The following is an 18470-nucleotide window of genomic DNA, read 5'->3' on the forward strand; positions in this document are numbered from 1 at the left end:
AATTACGAAAATCTTAGCAGCAAATGACAGACCTTGTAATTTTTGATAAGTTGTTCGAAAACACTATTGACATAAACTCAGCCGTTTCTACACTAATAACCAATCACCATTTGAAACACTTTATTTTTCAAAAATTGCAAAATAATTTAGAAAATACACGAGATAAGCCGTTGTTGTAATATAGAAAGTTGTCCATTTAGATAATTCAAACCTTTTTACGGAGCATACCGAACTTGTCAGAATGATATTTAAAAGTTAACATTGGAGGTTAACATTCACATCACTTGAAATACACAAAAAGAACTAGTGCAGCATACAGACAACAAAAAGGAGTTCTCAAACTTACCCAACCGCCAACTAATTTTGGACTCCCCTAAGGCTTATGTACACAGTAAATATCGGGGACATTATTTACATTAACTGTTCTTTCAGAATCATGAATGGATTCACTCGCTGCTTGTAACATCTCGTAGAAGGTGAATAAACTTATGCATGAGTGACTGCTGAGTCATGAGTCTGGAAAAAAAAATCAAATATAATATCATAGTGTGTGACCGACTTGTGTCAATGATTGTAAGTGTAACCGAGAAGGATGAAATATACGCGAGTTTCATTCATGTACCTATCAGAACAACCGCATTCGAATGGCTTAAAATCACGACAATACTGATCCATCATCGCATTTTAAATTGTTTAAATTTTCTGATGAGTTTCTTAATATAAAACATAACGACCTAGTTTATTGAAAAAAGGGAAGATCCTTCAGAATAATATCTTTTATTATTGAGTAAACGTTGAGCATCGTTTCCGAGTTCCATCCTACCGTCATCAGCGATAGGTAGGGGAATTATGGGTAAGATCGACACCCCATACCTTCCCTAGAATTATTTTTTTTCTTTTCATAATGACACTTTATTTTTAGTTGCTTGTGTATTTATGTAGAGCATTTGAAGACAAATTGGATTTACGTTAGTACGCCGAATGTCATAAAAAATAAACAAAACATGCGGCAGCAGCGTTCATACTCGTCTAGATGATAGATTTTGTTGGTAGATTTTAAGGTTTTAGCCATACAAAGCTCTTCAAATCACTGTTCTGTTGGTTTGCCATTGAAGAACTTTATCACAGTCTACACCGGTAGATCGTTGATGATCAGAGTCCCGAAAAATCAAAGTTTGAATCAGATAGTTTTACTAAGAAGTGTGTGTGACTTATAAGTGAATGAATCCTATTAGCAGAATGTAGAACACTTGCAAACCTTCTCTTACGAAATAATATGACACTGAAGGTTGCAATGATGTGCGTAAGGATTATTTGGAAATATCCACACCAAGAAATAATCCTACGCTTTCGAACTCTCTTCCTCGAACTACATGACGAAGCTACAAAAAGCACATATTTGCATCACACATATTCACACTTTATTACTCAGCCATATATAATATTTTTAATAAAGATCAAGATTTGAAAAAAAAATTGGAGAGGAAATAAATTGAAGGGGATCTTACCCCTAACGGGTGTCGGTTTTACCCGCAGTGCCCAGAAGAAGTCACTTTGTATTCCAAGGTTTGCAACCAATAATTTTTAATGAAATTAATTTTTTGAAGCGCTGACAAAATTAAGCCTTTTTAAGAATTTTCTGAAGAACATTTCTGTGTAGAAATTATAATTTTATTGGTTTTGTGTTAAGCTTAAGATGTCGGTTTTAACCATAATTCCCCTAGGTTAAGATCTAGAGCTAACACCCTATCATACTGTGGAACCACAATCACCACAAGACACTGCGAACTGGCAAGCGAGTGAACATTTTAACACGGGATCAATCTACCCAAATAATACAATAAAATATTTAACCTCATTAGCGCCTTTGCTTCGTTCTTCTGAAATAGCGTCGTTCGTGTAATGTCTTGTTTCATACAACATTTTTGTGTTGGTTTTCCCGTTGTGGGAAGATGTACCATTTAGAGAACGCCAACTGACTACCAAGCATTCTATATACATGCCATGCCACAAATTCAAATCTGTAGTGAGGTTGAATCAGAACGACGATGGAGTTTGGATTTGCACATAATCCCTCGAAGCTTTCCTTGCGCCTTGGGTGGCCTTAGTGAGAACTGAAAAGACAAGATTTTTCGCTGTTTGAGTTCAGTTTCCTAGAGACGACGAAGTGTTCGCTCTGGTGTCTTACCTATCTCTTTGGTGCAACGACTTGGGATGATACGTTTTCACAGAATACAAAAACAGTTTTAATAATAATTATGTTTTACTATTTTCTCAATTGCATCATATTGTTCATTACCATGTTTTCCTAAAAGCGCAGAACACTGCAACAACATTTCTTCTACTATTCCTTGACAAGTGACATCTATTCTCTTATCTATTATTCCAGTTTACACGTCGGTCCACATTACCAATCTCGAGGTGCCACGAACGTACATCCTTGAAAGGAAGGATTTTATCTTCGCCTTCTCCTCCGGACACCAATGGGGACAGCACCAACGTTTCGTACGAGATGAGCCAGTAGCGGAGAACAGTACCATCCCTACGCCGCTAGATGAAGGGGCCAACATTATTGCGGGTGCAAACATAAACTTTACTAATACAAGTAGTGCCTCCGCGGTCAAACCGCTTATAATGGACTGCCAGTACGAGATCAAGGCTAATGAGTGCGGTTTTGTGCTCAAGTGGTACTTCAACCGAAAGTTGATATACCAGTGGATACCGGCAAGGAATCCCATAGGAATGGTTAGTGGTTTGTTGAAATCTTCCGCTATTTGATTATATTGTTGTATATTTCATCTTTGAACGTTCAACATATGTATTTCTTTTTATTTGTAGTATAAACTTAAATTCTAGAACTTAATCTTGTCACTAAAACAGTGCTACCATTTCATATTATCGGAATTTCCTTGAAGATGTTGAATTAGAATATTTTAGATATTTTGGCCGAACACTTGTTAAAGTGTTCCTCATATGTCAATGTTGCATTTAAAATCTAATATGTAATGTAATGTAATGGTTGGTACAATCAGTTCCCATTCAATCCACTTGGAACTACAATAAATTTTAAATATCTTTCAGTACCAGTGTTGTGTGTGTGTGAGAAAGTTGGATTTATTATACCTAAGTAAATATAGTCAATGTTACGACAGTGTAGCATAAAATGAAAAACGAAAACGCCATTTAAAATTTTGTAGGGTAACTGTGCGCTAATCCATCTTGGCTCCTGTATTCATCCCACCAATTTGAATACATTAGTTAGAGCAGTGTTTGCTATCTCTGATTAATGCATCACGTCAAATGGTACGATGAATAAGCGTTTTGTTTCGCTCAAGCGCGAGGATTTTACATTTTCCAAACCCAATTTTTTGTGTTACTGCTTAACCTGTGCTGATACCTATTTAAGAACAATCCAATTACTGTAAGCCGAGTTGCAATGGAAATAGTGTTACATTCAGACTAATGAGATGAATAAGGGCTCGTTTACCCTATGCTGCACAGTAGCCTTGGTTATTTTAATGATTGAGTCACAGATCTTGCGTGCACCAAGACCAGTCATATCAACGAGCATAGGCGTGCGCAGCCTTTTCCATAGCGGTGACTTCACCATTTGTACCCTTGATATCTTCACATCAATACTTGGACTAGGACCAACGGTGTTACTTCCCTTCCGAGTGAAGGCATGACCATAGATTTTTCACCTCAAAAAATCTCAACGACCTCGGTTAGGATTGAATCCAGACCCACTGCGGTGAGAAATTTTGTAAAAATAGATTTTTCTACATTTTCTAAACGTGAATTTTTTCAATAATATGCGCTGAAAATTTCAAACGAATCGAACTATTATTCATTGAGATAAAAAATATATTGACCTGAACCGATTTCTATCTGCAAGCAATCGTCAACAAAACATGACATGCGTTTTTCACGAAGCCATGTATTTGGTAACATTAATATCTCAAGAAACGATCAGGCTATCCCCTTTAATTTTTGTTTAAAAACTCATTGTGTTATCTAGTCTTCGTTTAGCGACCTCCTTTTGCGACATTTGAATAATTAATATTTTTATGCAAACGGGAGAACACAATTTCGATTTAATCACATGGCCAAGGCTCCGAAAATGGCAACCACAGGCGAATTTTTTTTTGACAAATTTTGCCTCAAACTGTTTTTTTCTCGTATGTGTATAACCTCCAATATCAAACACAATTAATGGCAAGTCCAAAAAAATTCCATGTTTATCATTTATTGAACTTTATCACTAAGTTAATAATTAAATTTTTGATTTAAATTAAGCTTAATTTTGTGAATCTCTTCAAAGGAACTAAGTTACACTGGGATTTCATATTATTTTGTTTGTTGTTTTGATCACCGCGTTTCTTTTTGTTTACTTGTTGTGTCGATTACCAGGGGGCTCTCTGTGTGAGCTCTTTGGTATGGGGGATAGTGGAGGGGATTAATAATAAAAAAAACTTGTATGACTTATGCTTCTTGTATGACAAGAAAATGACTAAAAGACCGTAAGGAGAGAAAGAGGTAAACAAAATCCATATTTTCAGCTTTTTGCCTAGAACCACATTTTTCCATCGTAGTCCTATTTAAATTTGATGATATTGTTTAAAGATTTAAGATAAAAATGGATTAAGGCTTATTTTAACTTGTGAAGTAATGAAAAGCAAATAACTTGTAACGTGACAGATCAAAAATTCGAAAAAGTTTTGTGGAGCACACCAACAGCTTTCATGGAATGTCTAACCTACAGTTTTTCTTACTACTTTGAGTCTACTTTTTGAAATTGTATTGTAAAAACCTTATAGTCTTATTCCTTTTTGAGAATACATAGTTCATCCTATGTAACGTGACAGATGTTTTATGGTGTAAAGCAATTCAATCAAGATTGATTCAATTACGTCAAAGATGGTGACCATCTTCGATTCTGATGATACTTTTCATGTTTCATGGTGATGGTAGTTCTGATGATACTTTTCATGTTTCATTTATATGGGAGACTAAGTATTTTGCACAGCTAAACGGACAATTTTTATTCAAGAGTAATGTTTAAAAAGGGCGTATGAGATCTTGAATGCAAACTTTCAAAATACATTGTTCGAATATCGCCATTTGTGCAGCAAAACTATATGATAGCGAGTTCCGGGGAATTAATTCTTCTGTGTGAATATCGTTTGGTGAAATTTTTTAAAAAAGAAATGTTGAAAAAGTACAATTACAAAAAAATGTTACCGCAAGCCTAAAAATAGAAGAAACTGTAATAGCATTATTAAGAAGTTATTAGTAAGAAAGCATTTTTAACAACGACATTAAATATGCTTCTAAATTTCGTAGTATTGGCCGGTCATAAATATAATTTTCTTATGTAATATTAAAACTAAATTTTAATCTGAAGCAAAATGCTTTTAAGAAAAAATTGCCGAAATAATTTGTTTTTCTTTCAACAAAAATATCTAGTATTGAAAATACGCCCTTTTATTAAGTTTCTCACAAATACCAAACACAAAAAACGTAAGACTTTTAAAATTGAATTGCAAATAAAAATGTTTAAAATATAATTGCACTGTTGAGAAAATAACACTAAAAGATTTTATAACAAAAACATGAAACATATTTCAAAATTTTAATCTACTTTTTTTCAAACAATTTAGTTATAGAATGTATTTCAAAATGTTATTTTCAAAATGCAAATGTTTTCAAGTTATTTTAATATTTTTTCTAAATGAAGTGTTACTTCGTGAAATTATGACCTTTTCATAGGTTATTCACGTTTGTTCACCAAAACCAATATGTTTTCCGAAATAAAGATGCAATTTCCCGTAAATACTCAGTTCCCAGATCAACAATAATTTGTGTACGACTGTCTCGATATCCTTGCTTCAACAAAAAATGCAGAACTGTAACGTGACAGATTCTGGTTTTAACGTTACAGATCATTGAGAATTCTCCATAAAATTGAAAAACAAGTTTTTCTTCAGGAACACTATATTTAAAACTCTTCTTTGTTTTCCAAGCTTCAACTTAGAACTGTGTTCACGCAAATTTGGGAGCCAACGGAACAGACTTTTGCAATTTAGTCGGACAACCTCCAAACTCACTGCGAAAATTGTGTAACGTGACAGACGTATTAAAATGACAATAACGTGTAAACCGTTCATGAAAGAAAATAACTTTCTGTAAAAAAGGTGGCGTTTAGTGACCTTAATAATGTGCAATTGAGATAAAATCTGATTTTATCGCTTTTGCAAACTTATCGTATGAAATATGCGTAAACTTGTAACGTGACAGAAGCCTTGCCCATATGACAACAGCAGTCTCTACGACGTGGAACAATTAAAAACGAGGTGAAATAGTTACTGTAGCTTAATCTTTAGGATACATACAACTAAACCTCGTTCGCAATCGTATACGGGTAACGTTGATAAGTTTAGTTCAGGAAAAAACGTCTTTCAAACCAATCCCAATAAATTAAATCATATGGAATATGGACAAGTGGCAACCATTACGAGCGATAGTGGAGAAACCTTTTCACTGGCATTAACAACGGCGTTTGTGTGATTGATGTGTGACTGACGAAAACTATATCTTCCTATCTGTCTCGATTGGCCAAAATTAACATTAACTATAAGTATATTAATATGGACTCACTGGTCAGATTCCTACGTGCCAGTTCTGTACTCAGATGGCACATTACGGAAAGCCATGCACCGAAGCCGAGAAGAAAAATCAACCTACTGCAATCAACACCAACACCAGCCTTCGACATTCGCTGCTAAAATATCCAATAACTGATGCATTTTGTATCTTGCATTCAGTACCTCCAAAGCAACAACCAGCAACACCAATAAAGAAGTAAACACCGATAACATAACGAGATATAGACGAATTTCGTGCCAACTCGAACAAATGTGTGCAGCATCCTCTCAGATTTTTATGAAACTTTCTGTACATGAGAACTTTGTTACAAAAAGCCACTTTGCATACTTTGCTTTTCCAAAAATGATTTAGACTGTCTTTTGAAAAGGGTCAAACTTTTTTACCATTTTTTTCAAATGGCTATAGTCTAAAAATGACAAAACCTACAAAAAAATGTTGTAGGAGTGTTTTTCACAAAATTAGTAAAATTTTTGAATAAAAATATTGAAAAAATTCTTCATCGACTCCCACACTGAAAAAATCTATTTTGAAAATTTAAAGTCGATTTACTAAAAAACCCTATCTTTGATTTGGATGAAATTTTTTTTCCAATATGGGTAATTATATTCCCTACTTACCTTCAGAAATACAAATTGGGCACTTACAAGGAAAAAAGTGATTTGAAAAAAAAATTTCCTTGCTCAAACTGAATTTTTTTTCAGCGACTGGAAGAATTATGAAACAATTAGTTAAACTTTTCTAAAATTTATTTTATGTATGATGGAGCAGCAGTACAATACAAAAATAAGAAAAACTTCTCAAGCTTGTGTAGATTCCAGTCAAAGTATAAATTAAGCAAAGAATGGCATTTTTTTGCAACATCTAATGGAAAAGGACCCTGTGATGCTATTGGTGGCACTCTCAAGCAAATGGCAGAAAGAGAAAGTCTAGCTCGCGACTATGGAAATACCATAACCACTCCCCAAGGGTTATATAACTGAGCAGTTGAACAAACTGATAAAAATATCACAAAATTAAATTTCTGCTACATATCCACTGAACAGTACAACAAAATGTCAGAAGAACTGTATAATAGCGCCAAAAAAATATCTGGCGCTCAGAAATTCCACAGTTTTGTGCCTATTCCTGGTGGCAAAGTAGAGGTGAAAAGGTATTCTAATTCAGAAGATAAACCAAAAATAATTTTCTTGTACACAAAAAATACTACAAAATAGCATGCATGAAGCTAGTTTTAAGACAAATGTTATATATAAAAACAATAAAAAAATAATTAAAATACAATGAATAATGTTGTGGTGGTTTTTGCTTTCCTTGATCCTTCTTCAGAACTAAACAAGAAAATAAAGAAGTAATAATGGAATATTTGTTTAGTGAAATAAACTTTTTTCAATGGGATTCTTGATTGATAAAAACATACTTAGTTGCTAAATTAGACAATAACTTCTCACAAGCTCAGTTTTATTGAATTCTGAGATGATTATGACTTTAATTGGTTTAGTTTTCGACAAAAATACACCAAAAAAAATTAGTGTGGACAAGGAAAAGTTTTTTTAAAATAACTTTTTTTTGGAAAGCGCCCAACTTGAATTTTTGACGGTAGATTATCTATCTTGGAACAAAATTTCATCCAAATCACAGATGGTTTTTTTTGTAAATTTTAAATTTGCAAAACCGTTTTTTTTTCAGTGTAGGAGTCAATGAAGAATTTTTTCAATGTTTTTGTTCAAAAATTTGACTAATTTTGTGAAAACCTCTCTTACAACATATTTTTTGTAGGATTTGTCATTTTTAGACTATAGCCATTTGAAAAAAAATTGTAAAAAAAATTTGACCCTTTTCAAAAGACAGTGACAACATATTCACCCAATAGGCGTTGTCTGCTAAACAGAACATGGAAGAATAGCGTATATGTAATATTAGGGGCGTTATGTTTCGATAATTATCACAGTCGATAAGTCATGAGACCATCAATGCAATGTAATGAACACGATCATTACGATTTATTCAATTTAATTCCACGTAGTTTTTCTTTCGTTTTACTTATACACGTACGCGATAGCCTACATATTTAACTTCAAATAGAGATGGAGATAAGATTACTCGCCACACCTTGTAGAATTGCAAACTCTTCATCTATCATCACGATCAGGTGGTTGATCATTTTTTGCGCTAAGCTATATTTCTCATAAGTGGAGAAAATTTAGGTAAAAAATTGTGTTTTGTCCACTAAGGAGAAAATTGTTTTAAACCGCAGTTCACTTTTTGTGCTTTTTTCTCAGCTCCCGAATGTCATTTTATACTTTACAAGCGTACTAATCCAAAATTCCCAAGCCTTATTTTGTTTGTTCAACAACTCGAAATGCTCCATTCACTCTTATATAACATCAAGTCAACAGGTAACAGCCTGGGTCGTTGATTGTTATCGGTGCAGGGAATTTTTCTTCCACACGAACGTCTTTTTCAGCTGCTTCCAGCTCACCACACTGTTCCGACATGTAACCACTGCAAGCAATAAGCTCCTAGTCTGATTCCCACTGATTTCCTCGTTTGATTGTTATCCAATACTTATGTGACTGCTGTACTGACCGCCTCCTGATTCTTCTGGCACATTACGTTCAGGCAATGGGTTCGTTGTTGGTTGTTCTTCGAAAACATGTTTCTTAATGGCATAATTATATATCATACTTTCCATGAAATAGTAAATTTAAACATAATTTTTTTGTCGTTTGTATTAAACTGTACTTATTATTATAAATTTTTCGGTTTTCTAAAGCAATTTATGCAGATGTTTTAAAAGCGATTCTTTTTTCTAAAGAAACGAAACGTTTAACTGCCATAACCATTGAGAGTTTTTTAGCTTTTAAACCGATAAAAGTAGAATCCAAAAGTTTTTCTAAGATATTATTATATTAAGTCAAATAGTTCTAGAAGAAAGTTAAAAGTGCGTTTCTCTTATTGACGATTTCCATGCGATACCTGCTGATATCAGAACATCGAAGCCTCGTTCAAGTTTCAGTACGATATATGGTCGGTGTTAATTTCAACGGACATGTGCCATCTGTTGATTTTATCGATTCGTTCCAAGATTAATTAAGTGGTTATATATAAAGTTGAAGAGAAAAAGCGTGTTAAGTTCGTGACTTTTAAAGGGTTTTATGTGAATTTTGTTTAGAATAGTGAGAGGCAATTTGTTGGTAGTACTATCGAAGAAAATAAAAACAGGTTGCTTTAAAAAATATATTGAAAACTGTCGGAGCTATCGCTCCGCCCTCAAAGCGATTCCTTTTCGCATGGGCTTGCGGTAAGCACTCACCCAGATGAACCGCTCAACGGAAATAAAAAAGTAAGAAAAATATTGAAGAAAAGTATCTTGTGGTGTACTTGAACGGTTCGGTTTCTCAAAAAAAAAATATTTTTTTGTTATGAAAATTGATAAAGTTTAGATGTTAACAATTTTAAACAAAAATTCATTACCAAGAATCGATTTTTTTTGTATAGAAAATGAATTGTTCAAGTCTACGAGAATTTGAATTAAAACAAATTAAAATAAAATTCATGAAAATCGGTTGAGTAGTTTTTGAGATATCACGTTCACCGTAACGGCCCTTTTCAAGAAACTTCATTACTAGATAATCGTGTCCAAAGCATTGTGTTAACTTCATTCCTGGAAGGAACCAGCACGCTGCGAACGGCTATGGTTTTAAATCCAGTGCTCTGCACAGTGGTCGCAATGGTACCAAAATGCGCGTTTAATTGAGCACAGGAGTTGATTTTATTGATTTGGTGTTTTGGGAATATTTTTTTGCAATGTAAGCCCCTTTCTTTTGATATATACTGAATTGTGAGTCATGGTGTCAATGACAAAGTTGTAGAAAATTTTACTATGAAAAAACTTGCTAAACATGCAAACTCTCCAAAATATTCGTGGAAGGCACCCAAAAATCATTTTTTAATCATAACTTTTTTCTGATATTTTTTCAACTCTTTAAATGTTATAAGTAATTGAGAAACTACAGATATTTGTCGAAGACGTCAAAGTTTTTCATTTGGAAACTTAAGAGTTATTGAATAAAGTAGTGTAGTTTTAAAATACCGCCATTTTGAACGTCAAGTACTAGGAGATATGGAAATACGTGGAAGACATTTCGATTCTATGAAAAAGACAGTGAAAAGTACCATAAGAAAAAAATACTACTCACAACGGGCATCAACTGGCCTGTATGGAAAAATTACTTTCCAGCAATGCATGTTTTATATTTTATAACAAAATTAGTAGGATGTTTTCAACATAACGTGATTTTTTTCTATTCGTCAAATGTTCTAAAAATCATTGGAAGTATCGAAGTACACATATGAATTTAGAACTCTCAGTTTCTGTAATCTCAAACTTACGAATTATCCAAAAATTAACACAATTTCGAATGTTAATACTAACAGACGTGCACAAATTTTGACAGTATTTGCAGGAGTAAGCACCATAACCAGAAGTGTTAGATGACGTTTTCACGAAACGATTATGTAATCAGAGTTGCATTTTAGGACCAGACTTGCCAGAAAAATTATAGAAAAATATTTTCACAAAATATAAAAATATTTGTTACAAAATATAAAACATGCATTGCTGGAAAGTATTTTTTACACACAGCCCAGTTGATGCCCGTTGTGACTAGTATTTTTTATGGTACTTTTCACTGTCTTTTTCATAGAATCGAAATGTCTTCCACGTATTTCCATATCTCCTAGTACTTGACGTTCAAAATGGCGGTATTTTAAAACTACACTACTTTATTCAATAACTCTTAAGTTTCCAAATGAAAAACTTTGACGTCTTCGACAAATATCTGTAGTTTCTCAATTACTTATAACATTTAAAGAGTTGGAAAGATGTCAGAAAAAAGTTATGATTAAAAAATGATTTGTTGGGTGCCTTCCACGAACAATGCGCTTTATCACATCACCATTATATTTTGGAGAATTTGCATATTTAGCAAGTTTTTTCGTAGTAAAATTATCCACAACTTTGTCATTGACATCATAACTCTATCTTGAAAGTTATTAGAAATAAATTTTCTTTCTCATTTTTCGGTGGATTAATCACAATTCAGTATACATCAAAAGAAGGGGGCTTACATTCCAAAAAAGTACTCCTAACACACCAAATCACTAAAATCAACTCCTAGAGCACAATTAATTAAACGGACGTTTTGGTACCATTGCGACCACTATCTTGTCTATCATTTTCCAGCATCTTCTTTTGTAATGATTGAGTATACTGTAGGGGAGACCGGGGCTAGCTGGCGGTGTTTTCTGTATTCATTTTTTACCATTTTGAATTAGGTAGATCGTGTAAAGTACAGCACGTTGAATAAAATGGCAGACCCCTGGCAACCTCTCTGAATTTTATCAAAATGTTTGTTGCATTACCTTTGTTTTTATAGGCAAAAGTATGTGGGGCGGAAAACCCGCTAACTTACCTCAGCCCGGGGGTATTTAAACAACAACTTTTATTTGTGGATTGGTGCAATATCTGTAAGTATGCTGAAAGCTCTTTTCACGTACTGTCGAACAATATAATCCTTCATTGGATAGATTTAAAATCACCTTATACAACACAAAATGTTTAACATTAAGAAAATTTCCTTAGTATGCCTGAAAACACAATATCGCCCACAACTTCCACAAAGCAAAATGTTATGCAACAAAACACATCGGACAATGTATTTCACCCTACTTAAGGTACACGCCCAACGAACAGTGCCATATGTCTAATAGAAACGAAGAAAAGGGGACTCCGCCAACTTTCCCCATCTGCCAACTAGCCCCGGACTCTCCTATGTGTAGCCTAGACTAAATATTTAATATTCGCTGAAGTGCTCTCACAGCAATATTATATTGTTATCTGCTATGATGTGATCTGATTTTCGTCCAAAAGCTTGATTCTCTTGGAGAAAGTTAATTACTTCAAACTTTGACATTTCTTTAGAGGCCCGGTGTTCCAGTTCCAGAGATACTGGGTCCAGCAATTTCAGTGCTCCAAAAAATTGGCACAAAAGTAATGTTGCTTTTGAATTTCGAACTAAATCTAAGTGAAAACGGGAAGGATGAAATATAAATGAGTCTCATTCATGTATTGGAATAACTGCACTGCATTGGGCTTAACCCTAGAACGTTGCACTTGCGTTTTCCACCCTAGAACGTTGCACTGGGGTATAAATGTACCCCACGCTTTGATGGCAATTTTGCAGGTGAAAATGCAAACAAAAGAAATGTGTAGTGCGTCATTTTCTTCGTTTTTTAATTGCGAAAATAGCTGTGTAAGTGAAAGTGCGGAATTTATTGAATCAATGATACATAAATTGGTTTGAACAAGAAAAGAGTGAAAAAATCGCGGTTCTGATTTTTTTCACAAAAATCACTATAACTTTACGAATTTTCAACCGATTTCAAAAACATCAAATATTTCTAAAAGTTGAAAGAATAGTCTAGAAACGGTATAAAATTGAAGTTCGATATTTTTGAAAAAGTGCAATTATATGGAAGAGTGAAAGTTTAAAAATCGGGATTAGAAAATACCATGAAATGGGGTGAAAATTGAAATGAAAAAAATATTTCTGATCAGTAATACATTGGCAACACACAACGTTACTATTACAGCAGTTACTGTGCGCAAATTATACTTGCGATCCATTGTTTTGAAAAACTATAAAATACAATAAAAAATTAGAGGGTTGTGTACAGGACACGACCACGGTGACATTAAAAATGTAGCTTTTTTCAAGTGCGTGCATATGAATTTTATCTATCACACATATCGACTCACGTTCTTGTCCACTCGCCTGTTTTCATATGTTACAATTTGCTATATACCCTCCCCATCAAAACATAATTTATTGAAGGTCTTTTAACGGTAATCTATTAATTAATCAAGTATCTCACTAGGTGATTGGCATTATTTGGCTGATCCATCTAGTAAAAATAGGCTGGTCTGTCCAGAAAATATATTCAAAAGAAAAGTTCCATATTGAGAGCTGTGATGAGGAAGCCCACGCCCGCCAACGGAAATATACAGATTCTCCATGAAATATGAAATTTCATTTTCCATTTAAATTTTCAATAATGTACTAATAAACTTAAGTAAACAATCTTAAGTTTAAGTATTTCTTGGTCGATTAGTGGTGGAAAAAATGAAATTATTTGATAAATTACATTTTTATGCAACGTTCGCACTACCAGTTAAAACGGGTTTTTATGCTATCTTGGTGACATTTTTCTTGTTGCTGATTATTAAAACGTGTTATAACTCTGTAGTGTAAACATTGTATTATTAAACCAATTCTGCAGCGTTTTATGTGGTAATAGGACTGACATAATTATATCTTCAGTACAGCGGTTTGTTTCATAATTTAAAACAGATTTATTTTAAAATTTAAATTAGTATACCCAACCGTTCTATTTGTTGTATACTTTAAAACGCAATTAGAACTGTGTTTTAAATACATAGGGTAGGACAGATATTCTGACTGGATAAACTGGGAAAACAATTTCAACTCCAGTAACGCTTAAGACATGGCTTGAATTTGAATCGAAAAAGAACACCCGCTTCAACTGCAGCTGGGACGGTAAGTTCTGTTTTAAAATTTTCCGTTGTGTGCAGTACGAAACAAAAGTGTTTGAAATTAGAAAACAAAAAGTTCTGCTGGGAATGTGATTGTTTCCGATGCAATTACACTCAGATTTTTTACGCAGGGGATACAGGCCGTGTAAATGAAAACCGCGTAAATTTAAAAAAAACGCGTTAATGAAAACCACGTAAATTTCAAAATCTGCGTAAAAAACCTGAGTGTACTCTCCTATATAAAATACTACGCTGCTGAACAGTGCAATAACTACAGAAGCACGTTGTCAGATGCCTTACTGATAAAAAACATATAACCGAAATATGAAACATAAAAACCAATAGGCTCAAGTTACAACGCACATGCATGCATAAAAATAAATATATTTTTTTTCAAACGCAACACTCTTAAGCAGCACACACCGTATTGAATTAAATCCAAACCACCCCGCCCACCCACTTTGCAAATCATTCTGTGACACCGTGCTGGTACCCGAAAAATCCGCACACAATTGCATGGAACGTCAAAATTTAGTGTTCGAAAAGAAATGTTTTGTTGAACATCGACTTTCCGGCATAGAAAAATTATGCAATCGCTTCAAAACTCGACCGGGTAACCAAGGCCCGCAAGACAGAATCTTATATACCATTAGTCGCATTACGACGATAACGGAGAATGTGTGTACAAATGTATGTAGGTGCAAAAAGTACACCTCAGTTTCTTAGAGATTACTGAACCTAATCATAAATAGGAAATATAAGGTTTCCATCGGCTGCAATTGATTTTCTTATCCGAATTTCGATTCCAGAGTTACGGGAGGGTGGCCGCATAAAAATGCACGTCGAATAGTGATTTAGTAATATAATGGAGTTTGAACTTCAATGGTGGTTCTTGTTCAACCTTTTTTGTAATATTTTTAACGGTTGCGTTCTAGTAAGAAATGTTATATGTCATACATATCGATAACTAATAGTTATTTCTTACACAATCCCATTTATCCCTGTCACTAACAACTCTTCAACACAGATTTGCACAGGACACCATGCTACTCCATCAGTTTACCATTTCAGTTCCATAGAGATGTGTGATATATGTAATGAAAATACAAGTCACAACAAAATGACATGGTCGTTAGTTGCTGTACACATGGTTCCACTACTTAGTAGATAGTTTAGCATTGTTTGCCATGCAGTGTGAAGTGTGACACTGACCACGCATTAATTTTTCACTCTCACCAGAACCAATTTAAAGGAGAACTCCGCACCAACTACTCAATGTCGGACTCGGTCAATTACAAGTACCGAGCACTGGTGATACAACATCCGAAGCTTAACCACAGCGGCGAGTACATGTGCTCGGTGCAAACGTACGAATCGTTCGATCGAAAAGCGGCCCGCTTCCAAATCGTTGGTAAGGATCCGTTTCTGAATTTCCTGGTATCTTTCACATGCAGCAGACAGGGAAGATTGATGAGGTAGATTATGTTGATACATACTTCAATATGTTTGCTTTTTTGTGTTGATTCTGCTGCTTTGTGTTGCCTCGCACCTACTGGCGCTGCTACTGTTTGCTGTTAGTTCCGGAAAAGATGTTGCTACTTCACTACGAGAACGATGCCGATAGGGAGAACATGCTGCTGATCAAATGTACGGTTTTTATGATCTATCCTGAACCGAATCTGGTGCTAGTGTAAGTGAATTTGGTGTCTCCTTATCGTAAAGGTTGCAAAATGTGTTAAAATGTTGTTTTAATTTTTTTACTATTTAACATTGCATGTTGATTTAGGTGCTTTGGAAAAAGGACATACATACATACAAGTTAAATAAGACTGACAAAGATCAGTGTGTAGTGTAAAAAATAGATTGATAACACCCAAGTTTGAATGATTGCAGCACCGGCTACACCGGTGTAGTGCAATGCGGAAAACGAAAATTCTCTAATATTAAAAGCGTTTTGTCTCTTGCAGGGTAAGCGGTGACTTGCTGTTGGTTAGTTCACGCACCATAGTTCTGTCGGACCGGTACCACATGTACAACAAAACGGTTTACGGCCTGATCGACAAGCATTTGCTCATTTCGCCCACATCGATTGGATGCGTTTTAACCGTGCCTGGCTCGAGCTACGTGCGAAAGCGTGAGACTATCTATTACGGTAATATTCGCGCTGTTCACCCATTTGCGCCCGGCTAATCAATAATTAATAACCACTGTTCTTCTACTCACTCGGTATCAGATCCGACCCAGCTGACGCGATGGAGTCGTCTGAGGATGGACGAACGAGGACGTTTCGAGATCAGTGATTGCACCGGTATGGATAGTATATTATGACTGACCTAATTATATTTCAGAATTTTGAATGGACGAGGATGGTGTTGGATATTTAGCGATAATTCTGAACTTGCATTTCGTTTTCGCAACATTTTAATAATGTAAATTTGTCTCTTGACCCTATCCTTTCAGGTCAATTAAAAGTGTCTTCTGCAGTGATAACGATTGCTCTAGGTATAATGTTTCTAATAAAAATTTACGAGTGATTTTGGAACATATAAATATACCAATTTTCGTATGCATAGAATAAAGAATGTTTTTGTGTACAACTTCGAAATGCCATTGATTAGTGACCAGAAAAGTAACCAGACATGACTCAATTGGCCTTCCGTTTCGCCATATAAAATAGCATAATTTGTAGAAAAATAGCAAAAACGGAATTTTTAAGGCAATATTTACTTAAAAATAGGTTATTTTTAATAAAAATTCTTAGCGAAAGAAGCTAGAAATTCGGTATATTGAAACAAATTGTTCTCCTTCAAAATACTGAAAGTATTTTCATTCGTTGATTGTACTGTTCCACAAGCGATCGGGTGCAGATCGAAAAAATAGCGAAAGTTTGGGGTTCCAGGAAACCCCTGGTGCAGAAATTTTTGAAAAAAAATTGGAAAGGGGCTTCATAGTTTAAAACCAAAGTTTGTATGGAGAACTAGGGGTGTTCAAGAGGGAAGGTATCAATGAAAATGGCCATCTTAAATTTTCGCATGAAGTCTCAGAAAAAATGCTCATTGCATCGAAAAAGGAATCTATGCAATTTTCTAGTTCAATCGGACATCATTGAGGCGGTGCGGTGTTTGAATATTGATTTTATAATCTTTTAGGTGAAAATGGGCAGTCCTGTTCCAATTTTTTTCAAAAATTTCTTCACAATGATTTAGTTGGACCCTAAAATCCCTGCCATCTTTTTATTTGTTCTGCTCCCAAGCCAAGTTCGTTTGGAAAATTCGATCAAAAATGCCCATTTGTGTATGTGTGGGTAGCCACCATCCTAGCTTGAGTCTTGCTCTGCATGCGGCTCCACTTAACAGTACGCTAAAATTTCGTTACCATTCTGCATTCAGCATACCGCTGCACAGTGGGGCCGATCCGGTCAAAACCTCCAAAATTTATTGTCGATTTTCATACCTTTTATATTTTTTTTTCTAAATGTACATTACTCAAATCTGTCTTCGCCAAATTTTTGAACCGTGAACCGAATTTATCTCGCTTTAATAGGCACTACAATGATAATTTAACAACACATATAGACGTCTCTAATAGAAAATCATCTCAGGAATTCAAAGGTGTATTTCGATTTGAGAAATAATGATTATTAAAAAAGTTACCAATAAAATCAATATAACTACGTTGTTTAACGCGGACTTATTTACATTCAGAGTGTCATCTCTTTATCGGTAAAAGCGTGTTGAAGGATCTCATCTAGTACAACTGACGTAGAATTTTATCTAGTTTTCAAAAATCATAGTGTCATCTTGCGCCGTTTTGCGCCGAAGGTTGATATTTGGACATTTGTAAAATTAGTTTTTTTCATGGAGACGCATAGTATTTTTTGATTTCATGAAGTTTTGCATTATTATTCACCGGTGGTTTTCTTTTTCTGAATGCTGCTTGTAAATTCAGGGTTTGGGGCGATTTCCTTGATAAAAATATAAGTATGCCTTAACCGTCTTGCAACTATGACTCGTGTTTCTACATTTTCACAGTTATCTGCAGTATAGAAAAGTTCAAATAAATGGAAGCCAACGAGGCAAACTAACTGCTACTATTATTATATCTTTCCATGAATCCTATTTATTTGGTACGTATTGGTCGTTGGCTTTACTGGTGACCGATGTAAGGTAAACACGTGAATGTGGGAAGT

The 18470-nt window shown here is 34.6% G+C and overlaps 1 protein-coding gene across 1 annotated transcript in view; it reads left to right on the plus strand.

The window, feature by feature from the left end:
* LOC131691130 (uncharacterized) overlaps window positions 1-16831 on the plus strand; it is a 32872-nt gene extending 16041 nt beyond the window's left edge. The window contains exons 2-7 of the mRNA XM_058977304.1: window positions 2390-2745; window positions 15521-15692; window positions 15860-15971; window positions 16249-16433; window positions 16515-16589; window positions 16742-16831. Coding sequence (XP_058833287.1) covers window positions 2390-2745; window positions 15521-15692; window positions 15860-15971; window positions 16249-16433; window positions 16515-16589; window positions 16742-16815 — 974 coding nt within the window. The 3' untranslated portion in view covers window positions 16816-16831. The remainder of the gene's footprint in view (window positions 1-2389; window positions 2746-15520; window positions 15693-15859; window positions 15972-16248; window positions 16434-16514; window positions 16590-16741) is intronic.
* The last annotated feature ends 1639 nt before the right edge of the window (window positions 16832-18470 follow it).

This window comes from Topomyia yanbarensis, chromosome 3, assembly GCF_030247195.1.
Source record: "Topomyia yanbarensis strain Yona2022 chromosome 3, ASM3024719v1, whole genome shotgun sequence".
NCBI classification, from domain to species: Eukaryota; Metazoa; Arthropoda; class Insecta; order Diptera; family Culicidae; genus Topomyia; species Topomyia yanbarensis.